The sequence below is a fragment of the Taeniopygia guttata genome, chromosome 1, assembly GCF_048771995.1.
Source record: "Taeniopygia guttata chromosome 1, bTaeGut7.mat, whole genome shotgun sequence".
NCBI classification, from domain to species: Eukaryota; Metazoa; Chordata; class Aves; order Passeriformes; family Estrildidae; genus Taeniopygia; species Taeniopygia guttata.
In genome coordinates this window covers 68,443,016-68,467,708 of record NC_133024.1, presented here as the reverse complement: position 1 = coordinate 68,467,708, position 24,693 = coordinate 68,443,016, and the positions used below count along the sequence as shown (strand labels likewise).

Genomic DNA, 24,693 nt, shown 5'->3' with positions numbered 1-24,693 from the left:
CCTCTGCATACAATTCACATTTCAAGAGGTACAGAATGGAACAGTGGTTTTGATCAGAAAGATGCCAACATTTCAAGAATAATTGATTGAAGTTATAGAAGTCGAAAGTTAGCCTATAGATAAACATATATACTAAACCATTCACTAATCACCATAGCAACATGATAGTCAGTTTATATATTTAGGCTCACAAAACAAAAAATTATTTGTCATCACATAATTTAAACTAATTTCCGCCTTTAAAATGTACATACGGACTGGATACAATTACTCAAAGCAAAAATTATTGCAATTATTTATGGATCTAATCATTACATTTGTGTAATACAAGTGGTATGAACATTAATCAATCCAAGTATCTCTAATCAACATACAGATGTCTGCCAGAAATACATATCGCATACAGAGAATTTAATACTACAGAGTTAGCATATTCTCAGGCAATTCTAAAACAATTGGTTGAGGAGATTTGGCTACAGTACAGTAAAAAAAATACTGGCAAAATAACAGCTAAGATATATACCTTGTCAAAAGGTACAGTCTACTCAGATTTTACCTCTAAAAGCATTTTAATGATTCCTTTCATATGCAAAGATGTTCAACTTAAAACAAATTGAAATAAGTTTAGGTATACTGTATCATTTCAGAAATAGCACAGAAAAAGGTAGCATATTCTGCTCTTTGCAGAGACTAAAATTATTCTACAGAAATGAAGACAAATGAATAGAAGGAGTACAGGTTGCTGTTATACAAAGCCTGGGAATGATGAGGCTTCACTGTGATCTTACCAGGGACTTTCTATATAAAAAAAGTAGGCTTTATAAGAAAAATTAATAAAGGCCAGCAGTGGCAGGACACAGGGTGATGGTTTTAAACTGACAGAGGGTATATTGCATAAAGAAGTGACTTTTTAATGATGAGAGTGGGGAGACACTGGAACAGGTTTGCCCACAGAAGTGGTGGATCCATCTCTGGAAGTGTTCCAGGCCAGACTGGATTGAGATTTGAGTATCAGGGTCTAGTGAAAGGTGTCCCCATCCATAGCTGGGGGGCAGTGGTAAAAGGATATGATCTTGAAAGGCCCCTTCCAACCCAAACCTTTCCATGACTCCATGGAGAAGGCATTTAAAGCAGCTCCCACTTGTATGAATCTAAGCACACCTGAAGAACAGAAGGGCAAATGGCTATCCACAGTGTGAAAGATGGCATTAGTTACAGGCCTTGACAGTTTCATTTTTGCTATGAGAGATTCAGCTGGCAAAGGCAGCAGAATTGACTCATGTAAATCACTAAACTTTAGTACTCTACAGCCTCTCAATGACTCACCAGCTCTGTCAGTGCTAGCAACATTTGAAGGTTACAAACATAATCCAAGTGCACAATTGTAGGTAGTCTTTTTTCCCAAAATCACTTGTTAAGAAGTTACACATGGCAGCAAGGGATCAGGATGGCTGGGCTACCTGAGCAGGGTACCACTGCACCTGCTGAAGCCCCCTGAGCCAGCATATAGTTGCAGAAGGAAATCAGTTCAAGTTTGCCTCCACATGTGCACCTGTACTGTGATCCAGCAATCTCAGCACTCAGACTGAATAAGTAGCTCTCTTCATCTCATTTGAGCCCTGAGATGAAAAAATCCAGCCTGTAGAAATATATTTTGTGTTACAGCCAAATGCCAGTTTATCTCTAAGGCCTGCTTCTTGACATGACCAGCAAGCAAACATTAACAGGAAGGAATACAGTCAATACTTCCTAACTCCAATTCTACTACCCACTCACAGGTTCCCTTTTTTCTTAAAAAAGATACTAAATTAGGAAATAGATGACCAAAAATGACCTAAAGCTTGAGAACACATTTTAATGTACAGCTAAAGCGATGTTCATATTTCACCTTGGTGAAAACAGATGAGTATGAGACTACAATGAAAGAAGAAAGCTGAAAGGAGCTACCCAAACCTAGAGAACCAAGGATGACATAACCGCACTGTTACTGACACACAATAAACACAAAAAACCATTTCAGGCATGACTTGGAAAGGGAAGACCCAGTCTTTAGCTCTTACAGAAAGAGTTCCTGGAGCTTTTCTCTTACCCCCTGTAAGTTAGCTCCTATCCTAGTCTTGACCTCTTTGTGGATGTCCCATCCCTGGAAGTATTCAATGCCAGCTTGAATGGAGCTCTAGCAACCTGGCCTAGTGAAATGTGTCCCAGGCCACAGCGGGAGGACTGGAACTCAATGATTTTTACAGTCCCTTCCAAACCAGGCCATTCTATAATTCTACTATTTGCCCCAACTAACTTAAATAAACAACAGTGCTCCAGAACCTAAGCAGCATTTTAATAGTAATTTTAAAATATATTAAAGTTCAAAACATGTTTTAAAGAAACTACTAAATAAAATTAAATACCTGGGGCAAGACGGAATAGCATGAACCTGTGCAGGTGAGGAGCGCAACTACTAGCCCTTCCGAAAGCAGCAGGACCGACAAGGCTCAGAGAAACACTGGCCCCTAGCGTTGGCATTGATTAGCGTTTCAAAATAGGTTCTCTGATACCTACTTTCCCCTTCTAAAATTAAGAGCTCTGCAATTTGCATGCAGTGCAGGTTTTCATCTTTTTTAGCCCATGCCCCTACAGGTGTTGGTGAGCTCTACATTGTGCCTATAACAGCCTTCCAAAACCTTGAAATGTGACTGCTGTATGAAAAGAACACATTTCTTCATACCCTAATACAGGAGAACTTAGTGCAACACAACGATTTCCACATATAATCTTTATCAAGTTACAACAATCTTACACAAAAGAGGAAGATAAAAAAAAGTGTGAGAAAATGGGTTTTAAGTAGAAATATTTTTTTATCCATAAATTCATCTCAGATTTACAGATTTAAACTGCAGACTGAACAGGTTACCATCTAAGAACATCCTACCAGTTTCTCATCTATGAAATTCACAGTTTATTTCATTGTATAAAGCCCAAATTCCACAGGAAAATACACATGTAAGGGAATTAGCATCTGATCATCAAGAAAGTATGTTTTACCTTTTCAATCATCTCATAGCACTCCTCCAGCTTCTGAGTTCTGTCTTTCAGAACCATACTGGATTCATTGTAGACATTCAACCACTCTCTGTAAGACTTCTCTGACAGATCAGCATAAGCAATGCACAATGTCCTCAGACCTACAAAACAGAAGACAGCCATTACCCACAGTAAAACTACATTGAATCAAACATTCATATGTAATGAATGCTAAATTCTAACCCTCAAGCTGGAACAACAAAAGCTAACACACACTGTTAAAAAATCTCCCTGTACATTTTTTTAAAGCAGTTGGATTTCCACAAATATAAAGTGCAAATCTGGTTCATTTTGGCTACAATGTTGGTGAGATCAAGAAAGTATTGGACAAAAACTTTCACTAAGTGTGAAAGCAAGCTTGCCTTTCACATATTTTAAAAACATTGTATTAAAGAACGGGCTCCATACTGTGAATTGTCATATTACTTAGTCAAACATCCTGCACAGGCTGTGCTTCCTTTTAGCAAGACTGTGTTCTTTTTCAGGGCCAATGTAACTCACACAATCATGCACAATATAATGAAGAGGGTCCATGAAGTATGAAAACCAGTTTATTAGACTACTGGCAAAAGTTGATATAAAGAAGTAATGATTTCTTTTTCTGTCACAAATCAAGTAAAAAGGAGTGTGTGCCATAAAATACAAAAGTTCCAGTACTGGGAACATGGGAGTCTGCAAAAAAAAAATTTTTTTTAAAGTTGACTGGTATTTTCAGACTTTGGTTCATGGTTTTACTGTAACTCAGGTATCCTATGCTATCACAAAAGAGAGAACAAAGCCAGCTTCACAGGGAACAGAGATGTTACATCAGTCTTACAGACTTTTTAGTCTGTAAGTTTTCCAGTGGAAATGGCCTTACAGGCCATTTCAGATCACTTTGTTTCAGTTTACCAGGCTTCCCAACAGGTTCAGATTGTCACTCTTCTTCATAAAGCCAGAGACGCTGGCATCCAACTTCTGCCCTGGTAAAAACACCTCCAACTTCAATGTAATTCAGTTATTCTGGGCAATACAATTCATGCCCTTTCCCTGCATCATGGACACACAGAACACTACCTTTTCCTTCCAAACTCCACTTCCCTACTGAAGTCACAGAGAAGTTGGACAAAAAACTCCTTAAAGTCAACCTACAGTTGTTAATTTGCTGATAACACACCCCATCTTAAATTATCTTCACAATCATCTTAGTTGACACCATAGAGCTTAGACAAGGCAGAAAATACTACAAATAATTTCATGAACTGGATTCTTATGACATGCTGTTTCTCTTACCTTCCGTTGCGAAGTATTCAAGATGGCACAATGTTTGTTCCATATACTGGGAATCTTTTGAAAGTCTCTCAAAAATTACATTATCCTATTAAAACCAAATTCATTACAACAGAGTAAGTCTACATATGAAGCAGCCATTTGTGTATTTACATGCTCAAGAGAAGCAACCTGAATGGACTTGCTAATATCAGAATCAAAACTGTATTTACAATATATTTGGGGTTTAGAGACTGATTTGAGTAATTAATCTGGATTGCACCCAGTGGCAGAGATCCTGCATCCACTATAAATCACGGGGAGAAAAACACACTCTGCCATCCTCCCTTCTTTCCATAAAGAGGTCTCCATTACAGGCAGTACAGAACACTTCTCTGTGAATTACTAAGCCAGTATATTGACTTTCAGACAACTCAAATATCTGATCTTATTCAGTGTATATATAGCAGTCCTTTGCAGTAGTTTCCTGCAATCCTTTCCAGAAAAGATTCCTACTGATGTTAAAAAAAAGGCAGAAACATTGATCACGTTCTACCACACTCTCTCAGAAACAACCTTCTTCCTGCTATAGCTTTCTTTATCAGTAAATCAAAGGACAATTGAAAAGGCTCCATTAACAGCTGAAATCAAAATATAGCATCATCTACATATCTACAGTCTCTGGGTTTTATTGATAACTACTAGAACAAGTTTTACAAACACATGTAATACAGAAATCCTACTCAGACATCTGCTTTTAAACTAAGTAAGTGGACATCTACATCTAGAGCTGATTAGAAACAGCCATAAAAACCTAATTATTATGGAAGCAACAGGACAGAGGATGGCTACCAGAATGTGGAAGAGTTAATGCAGAATAGTCAGCTATCACATGAGTGGCAGATGCAGCACATTAGTACCTAGGTCTGTTAACACAGAAAACAGCAAGAATTTGTACCACAAACTCTCCTGTTTTCCATCCCTTTCAGTGCTACACTCCAAAGAAAGGTGTGAACTCAGGCATGGCATGAACAAGCAGGTTTCAAGTCTGTGTGGTCCTATTAGGCATAGGACTGTGAACTACCACACAATGGCAGCAGGCTTCACTCACTTCTACCACACCAGAATGAAGCCAGCACATCTTTATCAAATCCATTTACCTCAGGGGAGGTAAATGGAAGCAACAGAGCAGTGAACACTGACATATATGTCATGACAAATTTAAGCAAACCAGATCCTCATAGAGGTCAGAAAGAGTTTTTCCCTGTTGCAAAAAGCCAGCTCCATAGTTTTCCACTGAAATTAGAACCACTCTCTGGCTGTGGACAATGCTAGTTTTGGAGCCTTTGTACTGTGCTAAGTTATTGCCCTTGTCAGTGAAGACAGAAGCACAACATGGTGCAAGTCATGATGACAAATAACAGCAGGTGCAGAGATGCAAGAAAGCCAGATCAAGAGCCAAGCACTTGAGAAGAAATTTTAGTGTTATAAATTCAGACAACAGCATTTATTCTAGCTCCTGAACTTCTGCACAGCTGGGTGAAGCCCTGGTTTTGCAGTAAGGGTACTGCTCCCATTAGTTTCAGGATTTCAACTGGGCAGTAGAAAGCCTAGCAGTCTTCCAACCTGCAAAAGGAGTCAGAGCAGGAATGACAGCTCTCTTAAATCACTTGACCCTAAACAGAAAGCCAACAGGTATTATGTATGAGACACGCAATGTCAGTATCAGCCACAGCTGTTGAAACAATAACTGGCAGTGTTCTCCATTAGGCAGCATAATTACTTACAGCCCCTTTGCAGTAGAGACGTAGCTGTCCTGCCGGAGTTCGAACAATCACTGACATTCTCTTCCTGTTGCTATTGAAATAAAAATATTTGCTTTCATTAGTCAAAGTGGTGAAGAGTAATTCCTGTTCTAGCCAGTGAATTTTCTCAGATGTGTTTTGTGCATCTGAGATTAAATGAGATATAGCAGCAGTAACTTAAGATCCCACAACCCTTGACCACAAGGAGATATATTAAATTGCCCATTTCCAGCTTCAGCCCTATTTCTCACATTGGCAAGTACTCCAGACTTACACCCATATGCAAGCAAGAATTTGAAAAAAGAGCAAGGTAGTAAAAAATCATCTTGAAAGAAGGGGAGTCACATTTATTCGCATTATTCTGTCTCAGTTTTTCCTTATTCTTCAAGCAAAATTGCTTTGGGGACTCTAGAAATGGAATCATTAGGGCTGATAACATCTTTAGTATAGGCATAACAGACATTGAAACAACCATCCACTTAAAAGAGCAGTTATTTAACTTACTAACTTAAAAGAGAGCAAAAACATCATAGGAAGTAATCATGGTATAGATCAGTTCTTGGCCTCTATCAATTCTTTATATTGGTCTAATCAGACCCACAAAGTTGGAACTAAGAAGAAGGAAGTCAGACCCCCTGAGCAAGGACAGGATAGTCAAGTTTGGCATATGTCTTTAAAAAAATTGCAAATAGTAGCATAGTGTACACCAACATTTAACAAAGGAAGGCACGCAAGGATATTTTTTTAAAATACATTTTGATGTTTTACTTATTAATCTCTCCTTCAAAAGAGCCACTGGAAAAAACCCACAGCTTCCAAGAGGCAAAAGCAAACAAATCAAATCTAATCAAGGGAGCCCTAAGAATGTGTGGTTCCATGTAAATGTTGCCTTAGCAAAAGGACCAACCTGGAAGCATCCTCCTTACTCATTATGTTTTTGCCAACGTGTACAACCAAAGTGTAGAGCAATCTTCCTTCTCCTCTTTGAGGTTGCTTTGAGAAATGTTGTCACTTTTCAGAGCTCAAGAACCATGTGTACTATAGTAAGCTCTTGGCACGTATCATCAGACAAAACAAATCCTTTCTGAGGCTTTCTGAAGAGGGGTTGGAAGGACAGCAATTACCTGTGTCCAAAATTTCTGCAATATCGTAATGACACTGGGAAACTTCTGTGTGCTTTTAGAAAGCTAATTACAGAGTTCCCTCAGTGGTTAGGAGAGAAGGTGCTACACAGAGGAGAACTAAGACAGTTTTTTTCTGCTGCATGAAAGCTGTGGCTACTCCTGCCTACAGACATCAAGGTGCTGGTCAACTTGTCACAAACCCTCAAAGGCTCTTCCAGTGCCTTTTCAGATACTTCCCACATGTAGCTTAAGTAGCTATATTCTGACTGGAAAGAGAGAAGTACTCAGGAATAATCTTCAAAGCAAGTCAGGACCCAAGAAAAGTCACCTACCCAAATCATCCCTACCTTTAGTTTTACATAGTCCTTTAGAGCACAACCAGTGAACTCAAAGACAGCAGAGAACAAGAATTCAAGGTTTTAATCCTCAGCAAGAGCAGAAAATAAGGGACAACAATAAAAAAGGAATGCTGACTAGCACCATCCAAACGGACATAACTTTATCAGCTAACAAAGAGAAAGCCTCCTGTTATTTCCAGTCATTTAGAGGCCTGATTCATCAAAGCTTCTTGCTACCCAAGCAATGCCCATCCTAATGACTCTGACAAATTAGGAGTGCCTGCAATGTTTATATTTTCACAGCTGGTATGGTTCTTAAGAAGAAGCACTTCCAGGTACAGTTTCCATCTAGTCAAGTAGTTTGCAGAAGCACTGTAGAAGTGCAATCTCAAAGTATGTTCTTGAAGTAGACAAGAGACAAATCAGGATTTCTATGAGTCACAGCAAGATGCTTCCAGGTTAGCAACTTCTCAATAAATGAAGAGAGCTGCAGTGGCAGGAAAAAGTTTAATGATGTCACGCTAATCAACAGCCACCAGTTCATAACTCATTCATAGTATATCAGAAATAAGATGAAAGGGTAGGATAAAAAATTAAGGAAGTTCTGCTTTCCTACTGTATCAGCCATTACATTTTATTCTAAATAACATTTTTTTATAAGAAGAGTTTTCTTATTACCCTGAATTTCACATATTAGAGGAAAACTTACCTCGAAAACTCCAGCACATTAAGAATTTCAAAGGTTTTTTCTTTCCCCAGCTAAAAAAGAAAACAAAAGAAAGAGTGTACTATTATAAGTACATTATATTCTTACATGTGCAAACACACGAGCTGAGCCTCAGGTGCCTTTGTCACACATCCCAAGTAAATAAATATGGCAATGGCTCCCTCCGCTGGTTAAAGAATGCAGAGCCCTATTTAATGAACTTAATTCAACATCCTCTGTTGTGGCATCTTTCACTCACTACTGCTCCACCATTACAAGGAGTTAATACCCTTTTTGATTAGACATGCTCTGAAAGCTAAGCATATTTAGTTCTCAACAGCCATCAATTAAAAGACAAGCTGTAGGCATTCTTCCAAGTTAAAATAACCATTCCCCCCAGGTTTGGTATTACAATAACCTTTGACTGACCTCCCCTAGTATTTCTTTTATTTGAATTCACAAAAATATTAATTATATTTTTCGTGGACAAAAAACAGATTAACTGAGGAGAAATTCCTATTGTCACCAGCAACTCTCTGCTGGGGCTGAGCAAGAACAACCTGAAGCAGGACAAAGATTTTAAAACACCTGCCATTCCTGCTGTATAATGCACAGAAGGAGCAGTAGGAGTTACCAGAGTCATAGGACTCCAGTGCTATTTGCAGCATGCAGTTAAAGTGCAGCAGTAAAATCTAATTGTGGTAAAGACATGTCCTAGGCACATATCAATTCAGTAACATCCCCAAGATGAAAAAGCACTTCCAAACCATTTTCTACATCCTGCCACTGATGGAGGCAGTCAGGAGAGACAGGAATCTCTGGGAATGACAGTTTTTATTCCTGGCTATAGATTAACAATGCCCCCAGCTTGGCATTATGAGTATACAACTAGGCCAGGTAGGCTTGGCTGTTCCTGCAGAGCAGAGAAGCATTTACATGGCTCTAGATGACACTGCTCATCCTCAGGTCTTCCCTTCAACTAAGAAGCAGTTTGAGAATTCGTAAAAAGTTTGTGACAAGTCCAAGAAGATATGTTTCAAGTGCTTAGCTTAGCAGTTGACCAAGAAGTTTGAAAGGGAACATACCTGAGAGGAAGGACAAAAAATATTCATTTTTCTTAATAAGCACCCTACTAGCTGCGTCTATGTAAATCTGGAGCCACTTTAGCTTAGACTGCAACCTGAGTCTGAATGTGGCCCCATGAGTCTGAGGCTACCTGTGTCAACTGTAATCCAGTAAGTACACACCCCTGTATACACAGCTTGTCAGACAGATACATCTTCTACTGAAGACCTTACTTGGAAGAAAAAAAATGAACATTTAGAAGAACAGCAATGATTAAATATAACAGGCAGAAAACATCCCAGACACATTAATTTCCTTCTAATGTGAGTGCTCCCATCTGTGCTTGCTGGACAAAGGAAATATATTTCAGGCACAAATGTTGTAATTTCCCATGTAAGTTTGCAACTTCCTATCACTCAGGCCACATAGACAGACAAAGGACTTGGCATCTTCAAATATATTAAGACAACTTTTCTCAGTGTACATAAGCTCCTTGCATGTAGCATCCTAAAGGCCCTGGAGAAGGGCCCGCAGAGTGACCAGAGAGGACACCTGTATGCTCTGCAAGAGCTTGGCAGCCTGTGCCATGCACACACTTACCGCATCGATGATAACAGAGTGGGGAGTCCGTCCTGTGAAGACATAACCAAGTTTCTTTGCTCCTTTCACTAATGCTCCTTCATCTGCCAAAACAAAAACAAACCAAATAAAAAAAAAAAAAAAAAAGAAGCTTGAATTTAACCTGGTATGTTAGAGGCCTCCAAAACCCATACTTCAATATGGTAGATTGCCAAAACTGAATCCCCTTTCCTGTGTACTCCTATCCATAGGTATGTTAGAGTAGTTCTGCACACCCTTCCACAAGAACATTCAACGTTTTAGTCCTACAAAGGCCATGCAATATCAATTACACAAACCTAGTACTTAATCTGTATAAGATATCCTGTAACTACTGAAGCATTGAACTCTAGTCTTGTGGAGGTGCCACACTTTTCCACATGAGAAAGGGGAAATACTTGTTCTGAAAGCAAGATCAAAGCTCTGCTATGTTAAATTCCTACAGTATGTGTTTGATCCATTTTCTGCTGGGAAGGCACTAAGTTCAGGCACTATAGAAATACAGCACTGTTTTCTGGAGACTCAGCTGGGCAGTGTTAAGAGCTCAAATAACAGAGCTGCAATCAGAGCCAACACCTGTGCCTCCCACAGATAATTAAAGAGCCTCCCTAAGGAGCAAGCATCATTAAGCAAAACCATCACATAGGTGGATTTAGTGCCTAATTCAAGCAACCCTCATGTCTCTACAGCTCCCTTAGTCTCCTCACGGTTCATCACACAGACCAGAGCTTCCTTACGTGAGCTCTTTATCCCACTTTTCAGACACCCTATTAAGACATAAATAAGAAATGAGGCTGCTTCATCACTCAATACACGACTACAGCAATTCTAGAAATATCTTCACCAACAGAGATAAATTCAATAGAGAGCAACATTCCCCAATCTGGCCCCACCTATCTCTGTCTGTGCTAACTGAAAAGAGTAAAAAAAATGGGTTTAGGGCAGGCCTGAATACTGCCAAGATTCTGAAAGTTTTGGTTGCAACTATCAGTACTTGATAGTTTCCTATCTTACTCTAAGCAGATACTAGATCAAGAAAGACAGTTTGTAGACAGGCCAATAATGTAACTGCTCATGCAGAAACAAATCATTGCTTCCTACACACTCAAAATCTTTTATTTTCACCCCTGCAGAAAGAGTACACAGTCTCATGAGTGCAGAAGGGATCCTAAGCCCAGCCTAACTCTAAAGAAACATCATGGACTATGTTGTTTTGCAGGAAGCATTCAAAACCAATGTGTACTGATTATAGAAGATGCCAGATCTGCTAGAACGGTAGGGGACATTCTGCTTTCAAAATAAATTACCTAGAAGTTTATGGACCTTCCTTTCATCTACCTCTGCTCCTTCAACTGATTCCCTTCTCTCCCAAAAAAGAAAGCAACAACCAACCTGGAGAGGAGGCCTGGTAGATTATTGTATTTCCTTGTTTCTCAGGAACAACAGTATGACACACGGCCAGCAGCGTGAGGAACTCCTGTATATGCACGGCTGTGGGCTAGACAGGACACCAGGAGAGTGAGGTTTAGCACTGCACAGAGACTGAGGAACCTGCTCACTAAACTGAGATGATCTCTTAGGTACCACAGGAAAAAAAAAAAAAAAAAAAAAAAAAGAAAAAAACCCAACCAAACATTCAGTTCTCTATTTATAGCAGTTGTTTTGACCTCAGAACATCAAGACAGCACAGTTTAGGGCCAGCACTGATGAACTAGAGAGCTGTTGATAAGGACCTCATTCAAGTTGCAGAGAGCTGAAAGGCTGAGCATTCCCTCACCCCCCCCAGCCATAAAAGCATTACTTCTTTAGCACCCCAAGCTTCATATAGGCAAAGACACCTGCCACAATATGATGGAAATCTAGCAACAGGAAATATTACTAATGGCAGCTTCCACCAGATTGACAGCAGCCTCACCAGAAATAAACTTGCTGTAACTGCACCCTTAGTGATGAACATCCAGAGCTAAGAGCAGCTGAACAGCCAGTAGAAAGAAACATCATATGTCCTTCCAAAGGAATACAGCATCCAGTCAAGCATAAAATTAATCTATGGTCCCTACATTCAGCATAAAGAGAACATGCAACATAAACCACTGTTCCAAAGTGCTTAAACAGACACTAGGTTTGCAACTCAGCAAAGTCAGCACTTAAATCACAGGCCTCTGATCAGCCAACTGTGGCAACTGCAACCTTTCGCGATGTGAAATTAAGTCCCTCATCCCATTTTTCCCTCCTTTCCATCCCTGCCTCTGGCACAGGATTTATAGCCTTACAGCAGTCAGAAATAGCATAGCAGCCATTTGCTCAGTGACTCAGACATGAACTTAGTAGATCTACCTTTGCAGAAAGCCCTACTTGACTTCGCAAACTCTCAAAGAATTAATGCACATAAAATTATCATCTAGGTTCCAAATCTTTCATTAGCACAGCATATACATTGACAATATGCAGGTTTAATTAGTAGAAAGTAAACTACTATGAAAGCCACAAAACAATGTCAGCTGGCAAACACTGTGGCAATGTGCGTAAACAAAGTGAGCATATCTAAAAGTAATGTAATAAAAAGACTGAAAATCCAAGCCATATATTCTTAGCCATATATTCAAAGTACTTAATGTACTTTGCCATGAATATCTTCAAAGTAACTGTTTCACACAGGAACTTTACCTTTGCATACCGAAAATTCCAAATTGTATGGTCACATGCCACTAAAATAACAAGAGTTGTTGCATTCGACATGCTGTGGTGCAGAGACTGTGCTGAGGAAAACAAACATATTTATACACTACTATCTGAATAAGTCCACAGCAAATTACAGTCAAGAGGTAATTGCTGTTCCATCATTTCCAGTCAAAGTAATGAAAGTTTTATCTCCATGTCAAAAGGCACAGCCTGCCAGATTCTCATTTCAGCATCTGTTGCTGCAGACCTTTGATGTCAGCCTTACACTTTTATCACCTAGCCCCTTAACAAGCTTTCATAGTATATGTTCTATCAGCTGGAAACAACCTGTCTCCAGTAGCGACATGGATTTTAATCCTTCCCAAGTATGTATTTATGTTTTCAAGCCAGCAACATAATTCGCTGCTGTCATGGTATTTTCACAGCTCACAATGTATTACAGGGCAATCTTCCAATTCTGTTGCAACAGATCACCAGAGGCCCAGCTTATCACAACAGCTCCTCCACGCAGCTGTCATTTGTTTCCTTTCTGTATTGTTCCAGCACTGACAATATTTGTTGCACAGACATGAATCAGGATAGAGCATTCAAATACCTGCTTTGGACCTGTGAACAGAAAACTCTGTTAATGGCTTCTGTGGCAACATACCTCTTCCAATATGCTGAGCTGAATCCCAGCACAGGACAGAAACCCCACAGCTTAACCAATTCTGCTTTATTACTTATTTTCCTCTATCAAGTCTTTAACAGTATTCTTACTGATGGTCTCTGTGAGATGTTTCTTTCCTGTTCATGTGTTACGGTCAGCCCTATTTCTTCCTGCCTCACTTTTTAGTTCTCTATTTATCTGTAGTTGGAACAAAGTTTGCATATTTTAATATCTTATTCATCAGTCCACAGGTAGTTCTCATTTAAAGAGAACTTCTTCTAGTGTGGCAACAACTCTGGGTGAAAGCAATTGCTTCTTCCCTTTTTTTCACCCCAAAAATCCATGAAAAAACTGGTGTACAAACATCTACACAAGAAATATACTCCACTGGGTGAATTTTGTTTGCTGCCTCTATCAGCTGAGAGCCACACACACATTGCAATGGCCTCCTACTTCTGGAAATAGATTCTAGATTGTTACCTACAAAGCACTATCCTCAATGAAAGCCAAGTTTAGCTATCTAGTAGGCACAGCATTATCAAGAAAACCACTGGGCAGAAACCAGGTTTTCATCCCTTCATGGTTCCTGTATTTAGAGGAACAAAACACTGAGACAAGCCTCAGGCTTTTGGGGAGCAAACTGTCCTGTGCAGAGCTTCATATCTGCACATGTCACACATGTCCTTATCTGGACACGTCACTCAGAAGACTTCATGTTTCTCAACTGTTAAGAGTCTGATAAAATTACAAGGAATTTTCATGTGAAGTTAAAGATATCTTTCATCTTTCCTTTAGTTGTAGCAGTATCAGATCAGTGCCTTCATTCACAGTATTTCCAGGTAAGCAGGACTGCTAGTTTTTTATGCAAATGGCCTAGAAATAGCCAGTGGAATACTGAAGCACAGTCTAACAACCTGAACTTACTACTTGGCATGTAAGTGGCACATTCTGCCAAGGAAAACAGTGAAAATGCTTATGTACTTAATTACCAAGGAGAATTATGACTCAAGATCTTAAAAACATATGAACTTCCTAGCATTTAGTTCACTAAATTATCTGGAGAACAGTGTGAGGATCCAGCCATGATGAGCACCTCCAGAACAATGAAGCTGGCAGGACTGGAGGAGATCAAGATACTTCAGGCACAGACTGAGAGAACATGTTAGCCAGCTTCTGAATTTCAAGACAGTTAAATGCAAGTGTATCTTGCCCAAAACCAACAGGGTATGACCTATAATTAAAGATACTGCCTTGTACTTGAACAGAAGTACTGAAGTCCCACGCACAATAAGAACAAAAGCAGATAAGAGAAAAATATATCTCGCCAAGCTCTAACAATTTAATTGTGAGCTATAAAATTATGTGTTTGGACAGTTTTCCAGCAATCTGAACTAAAGCCTCCCATAGACTTTCATCACCTGAATGTTTTTACCCCCTACTGTATTTCAAATCCCAGTTTTTCATCCCAGTTAGCAGTGATATGTTTTTCTGGTTCTGCTTTCCTATAGAATTAAGAATCAGCTGATGATAGCTGTCATTTCAACAATGCTTGATGGGATAATAGCCTCAGTTCCCACACACTACACAAGAATAATCAGACATGTTGGTGAGGTCTAAACAAACACTTTCAGTGTGGTAAAGGCTCAGTGTGAGCACAATAGTTGTCTGTTCTGCCTGGCCAGCTGCTAAAGTACTTATCATGCATACTCACTGAACCAATTCATGCATCTGCAGCTATACCATGTTTGCTGCTTCTTGGCCAAGAGATAATTTGGGGGCCACAGAAGAAAGTCCATATGCAAATTGAAATTGGCAGATGAAGTTCAGAGAGAATCCTGGGAGATACAGGCATCTCTGATGAGAACCCAGTCTGTTAGTTCCTTCTTGACCTCCTCCCCTGCTCTCCTATCTTCAGTGTAAAACATAACCCCACATCAAACAGGCTTGCAACTCTGTGCTGAGCTCATTCACAGGACATATGCATCTAGCAAGCACCAAGATAAAGACCATCGAGCATATTCACCAAACATTGCTTCCAGTCTTAGGAAGAAACAGATCTTTCCTTATTAGACTAAGAGTTGATGCCATTTTCTCTACAGAAACAAGACAGCATCATACACTTGGTACAGCTGCACAGTTCATCCAACAAAAGACAATACAAAGAAAAAAGCACAGACAGACAAAGCTAGGTGCTTTCTCCCACAGAACAGCCAAGAGAAACCTCCACAGGCTTAAGACAAGTTCTTTTTTCACTGGAACAATTCCTACAGGGCAATAATTCTTTAACCACTGCTCAAAAATGGACTTGGCTATCAGTCAGCCCCTACACACCAGTGGCCCAGAAGAGCTATGAAATCTAGAGGTGATGCAGGATGCTAGAAATCTTCCTAGCAGATGGAAGACAGTCTCATGAGTACAAGTACATAATTTTTTATTTTCAACCTGGAAAGAAAATTACTTGGCACTGAGACAGTTCTAAACTAACACTTGTGACTGAAATGAAAAAAAATATCAAAATCATCAAGACCAGAGCAATGAACATTTAATGAGAGCTGTAAGAGATCACACTTATACCTTCAGCTGCAGAAGGGCAAATGTTTAGAAGGAATTAATTGCCCGAGTACAGCACCACCTAACTTCACTAGGTAGCTTATGCAAAAACACTTCAGTTTTTCACCACAGTTCACTAAATGAGTAGAAATTGACAGACATCTGCAAATGGCATCTGTAGCTGTCAGCTGTAAAATTTAAGATAATACAGATTTTTAGATAGAAAGAAGCAGTTTATGCACCTCAGCAGCTGACCTAATGCAAAAAAAGCCAGAAAGACCCTCCCCTCTACCACTGTTCTGGAATTCAGTCCTCCTCTCACCCACAGCCTGAAAAATACATCCAAACATGCTTAACAAACTGTCATAAGCAGTCCTTGCATTCTCTTGTCTTATGCTAAATCACCACTTACCAGAGGGTGGCACCCATTCCTCCAGTACAGTCAGGCTCTGAAAAGTACCTTTGGTCAGTAATTTCCCCACTCATTCTCGGAGGGCTGAGTGCACACAACATGCTCTGCCCAACATACAGCTGCACAATGACATCAATACTTGTCTAAGTGACCAGCAAAAAGGAAACTGGAAAAGGGTTCAGCATAGAAGACTTCTGAGCTGTCTAGACTAAATGACACTTAAGGAAGCTACCAAAATCCCTTATTTGCCTGCTACAACAGCATATATTTCTTCTATCCCCCAAAGCAGAAACTACTCAGAAAAGATCAAATAATTAGGTAGCCCTAAAATAAGGGGCCACCTCAAGGCTAGGTGAGAAATTCCATCTCACAGCTCATTTGAGATACATCCCTTCCGCTGAGTGTACTAAAATAAACCAAAGCATTTTTCTCTATGTATACCTAAAGCAACAGCAGCCAGAAAGAGCTCACTTGTTATCAGCAGTTTACACCTAAACCAAAATGAATACCTGGAGTCAGCAAGTGCCATAAGCCATAACTATAGCCATAAATGAACAAACATGACACAAAGGAACAGAACATGAGCAAATCTTGGCTGCAAGTCATGTCCAGTAGGAAATTTTTCCAGAATACATGAGAACAAAAGCCACATAGGAAACCAGGGCACTGTCCTGAGTGGGTCACCTTGCTGGAGGTTAGAGCCCAGGAGCCACCTTTAGGCTCCATCACCCTGCAGAATACATAGTGCCACACCAGTAATTACTCCCTTACAGCATTCACACCATACTGCAGTTCTCAAGTACTGCACAGCAGAATAGAAAGCAAGGCTTTCCTGCACACAAACTGAATATTGCAAGTATATTTTAGATGCTCATACTAAACTTAACCAGCCCAGTTACAGAAACTACACTGTCGAAGGAGAGCAATCAGCTGATTGAGTTTGTTCTTGCCATACTGTGAGACAGCCTGCAGAGAAGAAGAGTCATGATTTTTGGCAGGTGAATTAATTGTCTGGACACCAGACACTTCATACCCACATGATTTCCAAATAAACAATGAACTGACACTGTAAAGAATAGGTCCCTTTAGGACTCAACAGCTAGGCTAAAGCTCATGCCAAGCTTAAATTTGCAATTAATTCCCATCTCTTACATCCTTTACATAACTATAATTCCAAACCCTTGTAATACTTCAGGCTCATTCCAGGACCACCTTGTAATGCTACAGATTACAGTTTAAAATGGTATAGATGCTCAACATTCCAAGTAGTTTTTATTTTAAGGAATTTTAATTTCTATCATAACTTGTTACAAAGCATTATCTTCCATGTACAACAGAATATATGAAGCTGCCTTAGAGGTAGCTAGAATCCATATCAATGCCATTACTTCTTTAATTCAATTGTAAGACAAGTGGGCAGAAAGGCGTTGGAGGGAGCTATTTTGATTCCAATTTACCCCCTCTGTGCTTGCATGACACACTCACAGAGCAGACTTAATCACACAAATAGATTTGTTCAGCATTCAATTCCAGACAAGCCTAGAATAGGGCATTTAAAAGCGTGATATTCAAAGAGCAGACTTACATGATCATTTTCAATGTTTTGCAGCAGTCTTGGGTCATCAAATTCACACGATTCACTGGTGGAAGGAGGTAGCTGGCTGCAGAGCAAAACAAGCATATTCAAACAAGTGACAACATTGCTTTTTATATTTGCTTCCCAAGAAACTAGATGAAGTACTAAGATTGGCAAAGTAAGACTCCAGTGTCCTTGAACGCATTGTGAAAAGATCATATGAGTAATGCAGCAAGTGCTGAAAATGAACGCCAGCAAGAAACCCAAAATGGTTATAGTTGACAGTGTATTTCAGAAGACTCAAGTGTCAATGCAGCTCCTGGGACAGATGTAGCAACAGCAATTTATAAGCATATTTAATATAAATGGACTTCAGGGTGGCTTGCTCATAAAATAGATCAATGTTCAATATCCCTAAGTTCCCTCCCAAGTCAGAGTATTCTGCTTCAAGCTGACCCCTGGACGATTTTGAGTACTCCAAGTGAGTACCTAGAAAAAACTTCACAGAACTGAAAAGAAAAGGAAGGTACAAGGAAAGAAAACACAGCAATGATAGAAACAGCAATATATTGGAAGAAAAGAGGGATCCTAGAAATTACCTCTCAGTGGAAAAAACATCATTTTATCACCTCCCTAAAACATGATCATAAAAATGAGCTGGACTAGTGGAGAAGCCCAGCTTAGCTCATCACCAAGCACTTTTCTAACAGCATTCAGTGTTGACTTGTTTCTTGGGTGTGAATTCACTTCTTCCCTGTATTTGCCATACAAATCCATGTCAGCCCTCCCTGGCTCTTTCTCCTCCTTCCCAATAATTTCAATATGTTTCACTGATACCTTGTAACACCTCTGGGTCTTCACTAGTTTCTGTGGAATGGGACAGACCCATAATCTCTATTCATTAAAGTTCCCAATAAAAACAGAAAAGATTCTCTGGACATAACAGGCCTATATCTCAAACTCTCTCCCAGTTTAATTACTGAAACATAGTATTTTAATAAAGAAGTCCCTTTTCTTCTCATTCTTTTCAGGCCTGAACTCAGTGATCGCAAAGAGCAACATTCAGTCACTAGCTAGGGGTAAGGTTCCTGCAAAGAAGGTTAATTTTAGCTTTTAACTTGACTGTCTGCAATTATAAATAAGCAGTGCATTAGCATCCCAGCCACTGCCTATTTCCTCACCCCACTCACATATGAAATCTCTATGCAGAAGAGTAGATCCATCACCACCCACCAGCTCTGCATTAGGCTCCCACTGGAAGACCATTTTACTCAAACACATTCCTCCCTTGGGCTTCTTCCAGTCCCAAATTGGAAAGCAGTCTTTATATAGACTGTACCCACTCTGCTATACAGAACATAAACATCTTGGAATCTATTTACCTGAAGTCTTCTGATGAACGTTCTCTTTCCAACTCAGGAAAGTGACTGAGGAGCAGAAAAAGGAAAAAGAACATTTATTCCACTTTAGTAACAAAAAAAAATTAGGTGGAAGGCGAGGATCAATGAGTCATCCCACAGAAACATATGCTGGAACCATGGATTCAGCTGTTCGTACATTTGAATCAAATTTTCTGCCTTTTGAGATATCTAATTTAGCTAACATGAAATTCAAAGGTTAACTTACACTGAGATCTTAAGACTACCCATTTAACATGAAGCAAATACAAAGATGAGGATGACTCAAAGGGATCTTTTCAACAGAACAGAATAAAACCAGTAAGCAGGTATCCCTCTTGTGCAAGGAATATTAAGCTCTATAACTACAACTACACTGTTCTAACAAAATTGTGGGTCTTCTCAAGTCACAGAAATATGACTGATAATTGCTACCCTTGGACTGCAAGTTCCTCCCTCTTGAAAGGCCAGAGCTTATTTAGCACTTATGGTTTTGTTTAAATCATGATCAGGTAAGTTAGAAAGCAAGTTTCTTTGCTTCATGTGAAGTACTCCCCAGGTTTGACTTTCATAATTTGCATTGCAGGACAGGAAAATGAAAGGTACTAATTAAGACCACAAAATATGCTACAACACAAATTGAAGAACAGAATGTTCTAATCCTTTTTTAATATAAAATTTTGTACCAGTAGTAAGCACACATTAAACTACAGAGTTTTTTTAAAAGTCATACCTACCCATATGTCACTCCAGCAATACTGCATTTCTTAAAGTTCATTATATTGCATGTTAGAGTACCTGTTTTATCAGAAAACAGGTATTTTACCTGGAAAGGAAAGAACAAGTCTGATTTTCAACTTGCATAGTAATAAAATTCAAAGTAGAAAACAAGATAATCAGACATATTGCTCAAATGTCAAAATATTGGGCAATGCAGGCTTATTACAGCTTGATTTGTCTACCAAATCTACAGAATAAAAATCATGCAAATTGTTTAATTGCATTAATTCTTTATCTCTAAATGTGGAAAGGCTCAAATAGTAAGTATCAATTATCAAGGCTCTAGTGAGGTTACTACAGATGTACTTGGTTGCACTACTTGGACATTTACCAAATCTTTCAACTGTACTAATCTCAAAGAGTGACTAGAAATGAAAACAAAGACTCTTAAGATTGTGGAAGGCTCACTGGAATTTTACACACTGAAGACATTCTGTGTTTCAAAGATCACCAGGAACGTTTGGGGATTTTTTCCCCTACCTGTAAGCACAGAATATGCTAGAGTAAGTCCAACTGGTACTCTGCAGGCAAACAAGACCTGCTTTTTCTGATGTCCACTCATGAGCAGTCCTAAAGTACACAATACACAGCCACAGTCATCACTGTCCTAAGTAATAATCCCTTAATGGAAACAGTGATTTTAAGGTAGAACTTGGAGGCAATCCCTCAACGCAACTTCTTGGAGCATAAGCAGATTCAACATTCCCACCTTTGAAGAGCCACACCAGACCAAAACTAACTGCAAGTTAATGACACCACAGTTGTACCTCTGCACAACTGTAAGACTTTCAACCAGGAAGGGATGGTGATAACATGAAAGAGTTAGACAAATCAAAGACCAAAATAATTTGACTAGAGTTAGAAGCTTTTCCTCAATAATTGCCATTCAGCTCAAGACAGTGCAGTACACTACTTGTAAGGTGATCCTTTAGCTGTGCACTATACTGCCACTGAATTCAGCACTGGAAATTGAGCCTTTGCAAGCTAGAAGTCAAAGTGGCTACCCACAGTTCTGAGGAATTTTAAGTCATTAATAATTTCACCATAAAACAAAAATAAGGCACCTGTGAACATGTAATTCAATTAAAGAATCAAAAAATTCTGTCTAGTTACACAGAATCACTAGTAAGCCACTCCTGAAAATAACATATGGGCCACCAACATACATTATACCACACATCCTTTACTTCAGGCAAAAAATAACACCATAATTTGGAGGTTGATAACTTCACATAAAGTGATTTAAGCAGAAATCAAATTTCAGCATTTAAAAGAAAAAAACTGATCAGATTAAGCAGGAACTATATTGACTATCCCCCTAGTGAGCAGGATATTATTATGCAATACATAAATGGTGTCTCCAATATTAATTCATGCCTGGGATAAAGTTCATGTAGTTCAGTCACAAACCTATAACCTTGATGGTCAAGGAAAAAAGCTACCATTGCTCAACAGTATTACAAAATTCCAACAGCAAAGTCATATTATCCAGTAAGCTTGTTCTGGGAAGCCCTTCCAGTCTGAAGAAATGTTATTTACAGAATAAACCAACCTACAACTAGAACTTAATATGTAGCTATCTTTATCTGAAAGGAAAATAGAAATGCTTGAAAGAGCACAATATCTAAATTAGGAATACAACTGCATTTTTTTACTTGCATCTCCTGTGAAATAGTCAGAAACATCAAAAATAATAACAGTCTGGCCCTGTATGTTCTATTCAGGTACAGACAGACAAAACCGCAGAGCATCTCTCCAACACCTTTGAGAATAAAGTTTAGAGCAAACATAAAAAATAGTTTCAATCCCAAACATAAAACTGCGTATATGACATTGCATTTAATCCTGTGATATCTCATTATTTCACTTGTAAGACACAGACTAGAGAAAATAAAAATGCCCCATTAACCCAAGCCACAGAGCAACAAAATAAGGCTGATTTACACATCTTGTACATCTTGCTCTCATGCCTTCACTCTTGAGAGAGTATATCACAATCATGACACTTCAGAAAATGTTATCATACCTGTCCAAGTTCCTCATTAAGGTTTGAGGTTCTGGCCATTGCAGGTGTATCTGTTTCAGGGTAATACATATCTATGTCCTGAAATGAAAGCAAAATGAAGACTTATGTTATGGAAATTAAACACTAAAGTCTCTTTTCTTCTTTTAGTCAGCTCCAACTTGGCTTGACTGTCTTATCACTATAAGCAGGCATTCTGAATGAATTCATGAGATAAACATCATCCCAGGATGAATATGGGTGCCTCCTTTCCAAAGTATACCTCCATCCTACAGGGATATGAGAAAAGACAGATTCAACTACAGGTAGTTAATAAAAAAAAAGGTGCAACAGAAAAAAAAAGAAATCAAACTTAGCACAGTAGAAAGAAGCTCATGCATTAGCCACACTAATCATAGGTGGTCAGTTACAACAAACAGTTGCTCTAGCCACATCTATGAGAGACAATTTTACTGAATCCATGAAATAAACTTCTTCAGTTACAACAAAGAAATAGCTGCTACACAAACCAAAGAAGCTTCTCTGATATGCATATCTGCTACACTACAAGCAGCTCAGGGAACAGACATATTAAACTTCACTTACATTTGTTTTATAGGAACCTACTACATTACTCAAAGTCCAAGGGTTAATGCATACCAGCAAAAGGTATTCCTCTTGATTTTGTCCAGCTTGAGAGCCACCACTACAGTATTTTTGGCCCACAACTTGAGAAAGACATTTTGAAGTCAAGGTTCCCCTGAACAGAGGGATCACTGTTTGGTTGCATGAGGCAGCATCAACTTATCTTCTTACAAAAACATTACGGTCCATTCCAGAGGTGACCTTAAGGCCAGCCTCAGGATGAAAAAACAAAACACAAAACAACAAAACCAACAACAACAATAAAAAAAAACCCCACACCTTCAAACAAGTCCAGTCTTGCCCTCTGCTGCATCTCAGAGAAGCTATAAGATACTGAAGAGTTTTCAAAATATAACTACTAGACATGAGTCAGTCAAGAGAGACCTCCTTCAACCAGGAGCTGAGGCTTCCTTCTCATCCTAAAAGCCTAAAATACAAGTGAACATTTGCACAGGAGACCTTCCTGTAACTAGATCTTTTAATTTCCTGTGAAACACAGAACTGATATATAATAAAACCTGAATTTTCCCCTGCCTTTCCCAGAAGGTGCATCAGAAAAGTAATTAAAATAAAATCTCACTAAGATGTCAAGTGGGTTTCTATTTTCAATGCCAATATCCAGAACTGAGATACATTCACTCTTGATACTTACCCAATTTATAAAAAGAGCCTGAGTAAACTTGACAACTTCCAATGTCACCAGAAGGCTGATTGGAATAAGGTTGTTGTACAAGATTATAAACGTCAGCAGATTGTATCCAAAGTTGACAGACAGCATTTCTGTGGATCAAAAGACACAGGACACTAGCAGACAAGTCTGAGTGGTATAGGGGCAATCACCTTTATGCAGTTCACCTAATCAGATTTAGCCAAGCTAAAATAATAAACTACTGTTTTGATGTCTAGTGTAAGGGCCATTTTAATATTGATTTCAATAGAAGGTAGAAAACACCCACAGAACACATGTATTTTATACCAGGTGAAGAAGGACAAGGTTGGTGAGGCTATATATAAAAGAACAGAACACTTGCTGAACAATTTTTGCTAGACAGATGGTGAGAAGTACAATATTCCCCACTATAACCCAATTTAAACATTTATCTAGTGTGTCAACTGCCCAATTAAGAGCCCCTAGTGTCTCTAGTAATATAGCCATCTTTCAGAAAGTGCCTATTTGCCTCAGTGGAGTTAGGTAACAAAAAATAAACACTGAAATTAGTTCTAAAATCTGATATCATTTTCAGAATTGAGAATTTACCCTTACTAAAGAAATTGATGAGTACAAGTTGACTGTTAAACACTTGCCTAGTATATGAACTAAGGCACCCTGCATAAGCATAGAAGTTGTTATTAATGGTGACAACACTGGGCAAATTGCCCAAATAAGTATACCATTACAACTGGTCCTAAAGGGAAGGGAAAGCATTTATAGACAGCCAGCAGGAAGGTGCAAGTCACAGCAGAGACAAAGGATGAAGGTTCCTGGTCACAGTGCTGCCCACAGCTTCTCTTTACAATCAAAGTTTCCATATTTGTATGCTCTCCACTTCCCTAGAAACTTAGAGAGGCACTTCAGTCAGCACACAGAACACCCAGCACAACAGCGTCAGAGTCCATAACTAAGGGTTTTCGGCATCACAAGTTAATTAGAAGTCAGGGAGAAAACTAGGAGGCAATAGAATCCAGAGAAAATTGCTGAAGCCTAATAAAGATCAGAGTTTGGACAAAGGCACCTTAAAGTGTGAGTACACCCTAATTCCATATCTTTGAAAAGTTCACAGACAACAGAAGCATGCTTGGTATTGGAACATTTTCCAATGCAATTTTTACAGGGATGAGACATTTAACCAAAATTTAACATCTACCTGCTGAACCTGAAAAGTCTTTCCTATGTGTAGCAGTTACAGAAGGTAGAGAAATTGTGCATTCAATTTGCAAAAAGACATCTACACAGACTATAATGTCATCTTAGTCTACTGCAAGTTGCACCTGTTTTATATTGCAAGTTCAAGAGTCCA

The 24,693-nt window shown here is 39.0% G+C and overlaps 1 protein-coding gene across 3 annotated transcripts in view; it reads right to left on the bottom strand.

Annotated features, from left to right (window-relative positions):
- The window catches only part of ATP8A2 (ATPase phospholipid transporting 8A2), a 312,539-nt gene that overhangs the window by 222,792 nt on the left and 65,054 nt on the right, over positions 1 to 24,693 (bottom strand). For all 3 annotated transcript variants that reach the window (XM_030275104.4, XM_030275123.4, XM_030275129.4), the window contains 11 exons: positions 23,328 to 23,455; positions 22,055 to 22,132; positions 19,986 to 20,074; positions 19,234 to 19,278; positions 17,861 to 17,936; positions 11,375 to 11,480; positions 9,965 to 10,047; positions 8,303 to 8,352; positions 6,114 to 6,183; positions 4,351 to 4,435; positions 3,040 to 3,179 (listed from right to left, as the gene is read on the bottom strand). In XM_030275104.4, coding sequence (XP_030130964.4) covers positions 3,040 to 3,179; positions 4,351 to 4,435; positions 6,114 to 6,183; positions 8,303 to 8,352; positions 9,965 to 10,047; positions 11,375 to 11,480; positions 17,861 to 17,936; positions 19,234 to 19,278; positions 19,986 to 20,074; positions 22,055 to 22,132; positions 23,328 to 23,455 — 950 coding nt within the window. The remainder of the gene's footprint in view (positions 1 to 3,039; positions 3,180 to 4,350; positions 4,436 to 6,113; positions 6,184 to 8,302; positions 8,353 to 9,964; positions 10,048 to 11,374; positions 11,481 to 17,860; positions 17,937 to 19,233; positions 19,279 to 19,985; positions 20,075 to 22,054; positions 22,133 to 23,327; positions 23,456 to 24,693) is intronic.